This window comes from Mytilus trossulus, chromosome 1 (genome assembly GCF_036588685.1).
Source record: "Mytilus trossulus isolate FHL-02 chromosome 1, PNRI_Mtr1.1.1.hap1, whole genome shotgun sequence".
Classification (NCBI taxonomy): domain Eukaryota; kingdom Metazoa; phylum Mollusca; class Bivalvia; order Mytilida; family Mytilidae; genus Mytilus; species Mytilus trossulus.
The window spans coordinates 33,275,289-33,285,059 of record NC_086373.1 but is presented as its reverse complement, the minus strand read 5'-3'; the positions used below and the strand labels follow the sequence as shown (position 1 = coordinate 33,285,059).

At 35.3% G+C, this 9,771-nt stretch overlaps 2 protein-coding genes across 2 annotated transcripts; both read right to left on the bottom strand.

The window, feature by feature from the left end:
* Positions 1-3,781: 3,781 nt before the first annotated feature.
* On the bottom strand, positions 3,782-5,593 carry LOC134712899 (uncharacterized). The gene has a single exon (XM_063574900.1). It carries the CDS (start codon positions 5,591-5,593, stop codon positions 3,782-3,784), a length of 1,812 nt encoding a protein of 603 aa, XP_063430970.1.
* Positions 5,594-5,761: 168 nt separating this feature from the next.
* LOC134712828 (uncharacterized) lies at positions 5,762-9,232 on the bottom strand. The gene has a single exon (XM_063574812.1). It carries the CDS (start codon positions 9,230-9,232, stop codon positions 5,762-5,764), a length of 3,471 nt encoding a protein of 1,156 aa, XP_063430882.1.
* Positions 9,233-9,771: the final 539 nt, after the last annotated feature.

The window sequence follows — 9,771 nt, the reverse complement described above, 5'->3', positions numbered from 1 at the left end:
TTGTGTTAAGATTTAAAAAGTTGTCAATTCATTAAAGTAAGTTGCAGTATAAAAGCAATATTAGGTCAATGTCAGAAAAATATAAACTTTTTGTACTCGGTAGAACCTCGCCCTTCCCCAGTTTTTCATTAGCCTCATACAAAAAAGTTTATATTTTTCTGACATTGACCTAATATTGCATATTTGTAGTGAACCCTGCTAACAACTAGATCTGACATTGGAAAAACAAGATTGGAGGTGTGTGCACCTGGAAATAGTGAAGACTGGATTAACATCATTTTAGCCTCTTGTTCATATACTTCTTCCGGATATCGAACCATAAAATCTGTCCACTGTTGATGCTTCTAATTCAATATATATGTTTATGTTTGAAAACCATTTCATTGTTTAGAAAGCCCCTTTGAAAGGTCCTGTTGGTTAGTCATTCCAAATATATGCAAAAATAAACGAAACATAGATATTTGCAGATTGCATAAGTTTTAGAGATGATTTTAAAAAGTGTAAAAGTGTGATGTTTTTTGCCAGGAAGTCTTTAAGAGTTGGTAATATATCATGCATTCATGTAACACACTATAATCCAGTAATTTCGATGTTAGGAAGTTTATTAAAAGCTAATTACCTGAAATCTATTTCTGAAACAATAAGATAAACACGGTACCTCTGAACTGTCTGTACAAATCATTGTAATAGGAGTCACAATAATTTAAGAGCTGCAATACAGATCAATGAAATGTAAACCAAAGCGTCTGAAGTTTGTAAAAACACGACTTGCATACATTTTATCTATCAGCATATTTATAAATTTTGACAGATTGATTTTATTTTGATTAAGAAATTTGTAGGAGTGTCCTCTGACTTTACTTTGAAGTCAGTCAGTAAAAGTAGTTTTAGAATAATTTGAGTGACGTGGACATCATCTTGACTTTTGTATCTTATTTGCTTTGATATAAAATTATTCAATATAAACTGTATCCACAAGGTAAAAGAAAACTATCAAGAATTTCTTTGTTTATAAATTCACATAGAAAATCTACCCTTAAAAGTCTTTTGATGTGCTTTAATGATACTCAAACGGAGCTTAGACCCATTTAAAAGGTTAAAGTTTGCCACCTTCTTTTAAACTTGCAATTGTATTTCTTCATTTAATTATCTTGTTTAAATCCACTTTTATATATAGATTAGAAATTGCAATATTAAGAAAATGATTGCTTCTAAACTTTTCAAAAAGGTAAACTGAATAAATAAATGTTTAACATTATAAAATACTATTTGGAATACTGTTGGTTTCAGTATGATTACAATATTGGTATTTTTAGATAGCTATTTCAGAGTCTTCATTGAATTCTTAATGTCAATTCTAAATACGTTACAGCAGATTCCATTGAGTGTGTAGTCAAAGGTAATTTCTTTGGTTAACTTGCTTGTAAGCTGAACTGTGAAGTTATTGTTAGCCCTCCTTTCGAAGTAGCATAGTCCAACAGACAGATTGATTTGTTTTCTGTAGGACTGGTCAATTATTAAAGTAGGGTAGTTTACATAACCTAACAATGACAATGGCTACACACTCAATGGAATTCGCTGTAACGTATTTGAATAGTTGTTACTTTTGAAACTGTATTAGACCAGGGCAAAAGTGACAATACACCTTTGATATTTGGTTTTATTTGTCGATGGATACAACAATAGAACTTCTGAATTTCTGTAATGTATCACCCATTATATGGATAGGGATTTCCTGCTAACAATCCAGATGATCATATTCCAAGGATAAGCATCTCTTAAAATTCTGTTTACAAATTTTTCAATTTTTTTGAAAAACTAAGGCTTTTCTATCTCAGGCATTGATTACCTTAGCTGTATTTGGCAAAACTTTTAGGAATTTTGGTCCTCAATCCTCTTCAACTTCGTATTTTATTTGGACTTTTTAACTTTTTTGGATTCGAGCGTCACTGATGAGTCTTTTGTATCTTCGTCTACGAATGAGTATATACTAAATTTAGTCCTGGTATCTACGATGAGTTTATTTTCGATGAATGTATATTTGGAGGTATGATACCTCTGTTAGTAAAATCGTCATTATGTAAACATGTTCTTGCATACTAAGTATTGTATCACCTTAGATACGTAAACACCAAAAGCACTGGCAGATGATATGTGACTACTATAAAATTACATTCAGAAATTGATTAATAACGTTCAATCCCGCTGCTATTGCTTGCACCTGTCATAAGTCAGGAATCTAATGTTCAATGGTTGTCGTCTGTTTATGTAGTTCATAAGTGTTTCTCGTTTTTCGTTTTTATATAGATAAGACCGTTGGTTTTCCCGTTTGAATGATTTTACACTAGTAATTTTTGGGGCTCTTTATATTTTGCTGTTCGGTGATAGCCAAAGTTCGGTGTTGAAGGCCATATCTTAACCTATAATGGGGTCAAACAAGTACAAAATTGAAGAGCATTCAGTGAGGATCCTAAATTCCAAAAAAATGTGCCAAATACGGTTAAGGTAATCCAAGCCAGCTGGGATAAGAAAATCCTTAGGTTTTCGAAAAATTCAAAGTTTAGTAAACAGGAAATTACCTGTACTGGACAGTATTTCTTCTGTTGAAATATGGTTATTTGTCAAACAGAAAAACGTTACGAGATTTATGAGGTCTTGTGCAGATCTTAATGGTATATACGTCTTATTGTGTGCATGTTTTTACCCTTGAACAACTTTCTAGATTATCAATAATTGACATTTAGATATTAGACATAGTAATGATTTGACAAAATGAAGCACAACTTATTTCTCAAAATAAATAAATATCAAAATAAAAATACAGAGATGTTGTATGATTGTCAAAGATGGTACGTTTAGCCTTGACTCGACTGCACGAGGGAAACAATTAATTAGAAATAAGAAAAGCACATAATTCATAGTTTATTTTGGTTTACTTTCATTAAAAGTTAATTGAAACATTTCTAAAAATAAATGATACATTAAGATGTACACTGAAGTTATGTAATTGTCATTAAGTTGTGTTATTTTTATGATTATGTTTTCTACTTAAAGTCAAATTAGATTATACATGAGTAAAAAAAGAGAACCTTATGTAACTAAAACTAATGTAATGTCAAGGTTACACGGATATTAAGGTTACAGATACGGGAATATTTAATGTCAAGGTTACAGTATTTCCCACTAATATCAGTCGTAAATGAATATAACACAATTCACACCTCAAGTTTATTCCAAAACATTCCAAGTTACAGTGAAGTGACTGGATCCAAAGTATAAACAGTAAGATGAGAATTGTGTTATATTCATTTACGACTGATATTAGTGGGAAATATTCATTGACTTATTTGTTGACTCTGATATTTCTATATAATTCAAAATTAAAGGGTTCAAAATTGTCGTGACACGTTTCTCAATTTTCAGGGAAAAATATGATGGGGAAAGTAACCAATGTACCTAGGTTAGTTTCATAAAAAATCAATAAATTAGCAAAACGAAATTCAAAACAAGAAATTGGCCTTTACATACCAGCCCCTAAATTGGGTTCTTACCTAGGACGCAATTATCAAAAACAAATCAAAAGGACAATTATATCATAATGTTCAATAAATGTCTATCATATCAACACGAGTTTGGTGGCAGCTGTGGGTTTTTAGTCACTTTCTACAAGAAGACACAGTTTCGCAATTGGTCTCGTTAACACAGAATTTGCGGTTTTCACTTTGACAATTCTAAAAACATTGTCCTTGTCTTTGATTAGTTCAATCACACGAGCCTGGTTTCACGAATTTCTCGGTGCATTGTCGGAAATGAGAACTATGTCTCCTACTTTCATATTTCTTGTCGGTTTTGTCCATTTTGTTCTGCGCTGCAATAGAGGTAAGTATTCCTTTCGCCATCTAGTCCAAAATAAATCAGCGAGATACTGGATTTGTCTCCATCGCCTTCTGACATAGCTGTCTGTCTTAGAGAACACACCAGGTGGAAAGCTTTCACCCGCACGTTGAAGTATCAAGTGATTCGGAGTCAATACATTTAAGTCTGTGATACTATCTGACGCTTCTGTGATCGGACGTCCATTAAGAATACTTTCTACTTCACAGAATAGAGTCATAAGTCCTTCATCAGTTAGTCGAATGTTCTGTTCGTGCATGACTGAATAGAATACCTTACGCACTGATCTAATAAGGCGTTCCCATACTCCTCCAAAGTGTGATGCAGACGGCGGATTAAATTCCCACTGAATGCGTTTCTGAATCATGAATTCCTGTATTTGATTTAAGTTCCATCTTTTTATTTCTTCTCCTAGTTCCCTTTCTGAACCAACAAAGTTTGTTCCATTGTCTGTCCTTATAAAGACTGGCACTCCTCTTCTCGAAATAAATCTCCTTATAGCATTTATGCAAGAGTCAGTGTCTAATGAATATGCCAATTCGAGGTGTATTGCCCTAATAGTCAGGCATGTGAAAATCACACCATATCTTTTAACTACACTCCTTCCTTGCTTTACCTCAAAGGGTCCAAAGAAATCTATTCCAATTCTTGTGAAAGGCGGATCATCAGCCTGAAGTCTTTCTTTCGGAAGATTTGCCATTTTCTGTTTTGAGCATGTTCCTTGATATTTCTTACATCTGACGCATCTAGACACTAAGCCTTTAATAATAGAATTGGCTCCTAAAATCCAATATTTTTGTCTAAGAACGGCTAAGATTGAATTCTTTCCTAAATGTCCAATTGAACGATGAATGTTCTCAATAATAAGTCTTGATATCGGTGAGTCCTTAGGCAAGACGATAGGGTGTTTTGATTCGTACGAAATATCCGATCGCTCCAATCGTCCTCCAACTCTAAGCAATCCATCTTTGTCGACAAATGGATCCAGATTGCTCAGTTTAGAAGAAATTTTGAGAGGACATTTCTTTTCAAGAGTCTGTATATCATCATTAAAGTGTTTATGTTGCACATAACTAATCAAGGACCTCTCTGTACACTCAACTATACTTGTCGTAAGCGTATCAGACATCTTCATACTCGTTTTTCCGTTTCCATCGATTTCAATACTGTCTTTAACACTTCTAAAGTGATTGGCTGCAAGTACGAACCGTGCTGCTATGGTGACTAAGCGTTCCCAATTCGAAAAGTAAGAAATAAGACGTTTCATTCCTTCAAATGATTCTACAGTGCAAACAGCCACTGGTTTCTTAATTTCTGGATCATTGCCGATAAAACTAGTGTCCTCGGTACACTGTGGGAATTTAATGTCTTTATTCCATAAGAAATCTGGCCCACGAAGCCATTGTGGATTTCTGTTAAATTGTTCAATAGTCGCTCCTCTCGAAGCTAAATCAGCCGGGTTTTCTTTTGTGCCTACGTAGTGCCATTGATTTACTTTAGTTGCTTCGTGAATAACAGCCAAACGATTGGCTACAAAAGTGTGAAAACGTGTCTTTGAGTTTGCTATATATCGAAGTACTGACATACTGTCTGAATAGTAATAAATGTCATCAAATGAGTATTCTATCTCTCTTATAATCATGTTTCCAAGCCTAACGGCACTAGTAGCAGCTGTCAGTTCCATCCTCGGAATAGTCATCGATTTAAGCGGTGCTACTCTCGATTTTCCTAACAAAAAGGAACACTGTATACTACCTTCTTCATCGACTAACCGTATGTAAAATACACAACCATAACCTTTGTCACTTGCGTCTGCAAAACAATGTAGTTGGCATGAAACAATAGACTTGAAGTGTTGAGGCTTGTATCATCTATCTATTTTAATGTTTTCCAATCCCTTAAGCTGACTGAGCCATTTGTTCCATGACGAAAGTTCGCTGTTGGGAATTTCTTCATCCCATCCAATTTCTTTCTTACACAATCCTTGTAGTATAGATTTGGCTGTCAATACAAACGGAGAAACGATACCAATAGGGTCATAGATTGAGCTGACTATGCTGAGAATTCCGCGTCTTGTTGACGGTTTTTCTTTAATGTTTATGTGAAATCCAAGTTTGTCATCTTTTATATACCAATACACTCCAAGTGCACGGTCGGTGAGACTATCATCTCCACAATTCCATTCCTCTATATTTCTTGCGCAATCCTTTTCATGTATGGATTGCACAACATTTTGACTGTTACTTGTCCATTTAGTCATATTGAATCCGCCTTCTTTGCACAATTCAGTTACATTCTTAATAAGCGATATAGCACTTTCTTCTGTATCGGTAGAACTCAAACAATCATCTACATACATGTTCTTTGTCAGTGTATCAATCACTGAAGAATCAAATCTATCCTTGTTTTCTTTTGCCGTATTTTGTAGAGCGTAATTACTACAACTCGGTGAAGAAGTAGCCCCAAACAAATGTACTGTCATCCTGTATTCTTTAGGTTCAGTATCAACATTTCCGTTTTCCCACCAGTAGAAACGTAAAAAGTCTCTGTCCTCAACTGGAACCTTCACCTGGTAAAACATTGATTCGATGTCACCTAAGACTGCTATTTTATCCTGTCGGAATCTGATAAGTACGCCTAAAAGATTGTTAGCAAGGTTTGGACCCTGTAATAGCTGACTATTCAAAGAAATGCCCATGTATTTTACAGAACAAACGAAAACAACTCGTATTTTGTCCTGTTTTTTCGCATGGTAAACTCCATGGTCCGGTAGGTACCAAACTTTGCCATCATTTCTATCTACATCTTCAGTAGGTACAGGTTCTGCATAGCCTTTCTCAATTATCTTTGACATGAAATCACAGTACTGTTGTTTGAAGTTATCGTTCTTGGCAAACTTGTGTCGGAGTCCATTTAGCCTTTTTATGCCTTGTACTGAATTATTCGGAAAAACAACATGCTGGTCTCGAAACGGAAGTGCTATGCAGTAGTGCTGATTTTCTAAATGTATAGAGCTCTCAACTTGCTGCATGAATGTTTTATCATCAATAGAATTCTCTCTTTTGTCTTCGTTCATTCGTTCTGGAAAGTCTAAGTTAATGCTCTGCATTAATAAGTTCAACTGTGTTTCATCACATCCTTCATTTTGCATATGAACTCTATTCACTTCAAAGCTTGAACTGTCTCTTATAACGTTCCATAATATCCATCCAAGTCTCGTGTTTGTGGCATGTGGGGAGCCGCTCGGTCCCGTGCATACGTTAAACGGTGTATAAGCATCCGGTACGTTGTTACCTATCATAATTCCTATGTCCGCATCAATCTCTGGGATATCCACTGATTCCAAATGAGTCCATTTCTTGATTTCTCTTTGAGTAGGAATATGCTCCTTTGATACGGGCAGGTTTTCCTTAGTATATACTTTAGGCAAATCCACCATGTGTTCCATTGACAGACTAGACACTTGAAGGCCATTAATTGCACATGTATTAATAGTTTGTGTGTTTCCCATTGTACTTATAGTTATCTGAGTTTTCTTTCCATTAGCTCCAAGTTGTTGCATTAACTTCTGGCTACAAAATGTTATGCTACTGCCTGAGTCGAAGAAAGCATAAGTCTCGACACTCTGGGATCTATTGTTCAATTTAACTCGCACAGGGATAATTGCCATAGCACAATTCACATCACCAGCCCCTTTATCACTACTAATGGAGCTAACTACAACTGGCTGTGTGCCTTCATGATTTGTGGGTATTTGAGGATCATCCTTTTTAACAGATGGCTCTTGCTGTGACGATGATTGTTTGTTAATTTGATTGTCAATATGAAGTATAGTTGGATGAAGTCGCGCACATATTGAGCATTTGAGTCTCCTATTGCATTTATTACTCATATGGCCTTTCTTAAGACAACCAAAACAATATCCCTTAGATTTCAAGTAAGCAATTCGGTCTTCACGCGGACGAGCTGTAAGTCGTTTACATTTGTCTAAAGCATGTGTACCTTCACAATAGGAACAGCGCATCTCAGTACTAGGTGCCTTTTTTGCCACATCACATACATTTGAAACCTTTTGTCCATGTTGTCGCTGTTGATTCGTATTTCTAGAATTTGAATAATTCATGGCAATGTTGCCATATGTCGGATCTGTAGCTTTCTTGGCTTCTGCTTTTACAAAGTTCACAAAGTCATTAAACTTAACTGTTCTATGTGAATCCTTTACACGAAAAACAACATTTCTCCAGCGATCATGCATATGGAAGGGCAATTTTGACATCAGACGTTTGATATTTTCAGAATACTCTAAAACACTTCCGGCTTCCATACTCTCCGTGCCATACTGACATTTAACCAAAAACAATGCAAATTCGTCCAAGGATTGAATATCTCCTGATTTAATATTAGGCCAATCCAAAGCCTTTTTAATAAAGGCTGAGGCCATCACGTCTGTATCACCATATCGCTCTTCAAGATGATGCATTGATGCCTTATATGCTCTATCGCCTGGCAGGTGACTGTAACTAGATACTACCTTATGTGCTTCTCCAAATGTCAGCTGCTCGAGGTAATTCATCTTCTCATCATCTTGTTCACAGTTCAAAACAACCTTTGATTCAAATTGTCTTAAAAACTTCCTATATTCCAATGGATTTCCGCTAAATTTCCTTATTTCCGGTGTCGGTTTTCTCAAATGCTGCACCATACTTTGAAAGGCTGTTTCTACACTACTGTTAGTATTTATAGCCGAATTTTGAATTGGCGCAGATGTTATATCGTCACTTTGAGTTGGTCCGTATGATTCATGAACATTCTCTTTCGGAAGTTTAATATTGTTTTTGATCATGTTGACGGACGGTAGATTCACGAAATCTAACTTACTTGTTTCCTTCAAAATATCTGATTTCTTTTCAACTGGTTGAAATACTTTTGCCATCGGATCTAAAATTGCTGTTTCGATAGCTGGCTGTACTGTACTTTGCAAAGGTTTTGATTTCAATTCAACATTTTCAAGTTTTACTTTTGGAGTTTCAACATGGTCAATTTCACCCTTTTCAAAATTGTCGTATATAATAGCTTTTGCATCAGCTACAGCTATTTCAGTTTGCATTTGAAGTTCATCTTCATCTAACTGTAATGCCGTTTTTGCCATTTCAAGTTCTCGCTTACGTTTCATTGCTTGTCGTTTTGCCTCAAGCTCAATCCTTTTTTCCTCGACTTCAAGTCGTTTTGAAGATACGGACGAGCTACCCGCGCTTCTTACTGATCTCCCATGAACACTTGCCTGCACTTTCACTGGATTTGCATTGAGATATTCTTGAATCTTGAATTGACTGTTCATTAGAAAAGTATCTCTTGTAGTATGAATTTTCATATAATCTTCCTGCTCAAGGGCATTAAGTTTATCAAAATGAATTCTATGTTGGATATGAAATGTTCATATTCCTGCATCCAATTTCCATAGCGCAATCTTATTGTCTCGAATGTTTCGTTATCAGAAATCAGTCTTATTATTTTTTCACTTAATCTTTTTAATCCGTCATAGGATTTGTTTATTTGTTCTTCACTAAATTCTTTACCTTTATCGGTATACTTTCTTGGCCTAGCTCCGCCTGTCGCCTCTGAGGTCTTCTGTGATTCCTGTTCATCCGTTTTATTTGTTTCAAAGTTCTTATCCATATTTGATTCTGTTTGTACAAAATCTCCTAACTCTGTGTCCACACTTTTCAAAATTACATTTTGATCTATTTTGCTGCCAACCTTATCTGTGTCCACACTTTCAAATTCTATTAATAGACTGGGTTCTTCCTTCTGTGACGTGCTCATATTCGTCAAATAAGTCAATGAAATATATAAGTCAATTCAAAATTAAAGGGTTCA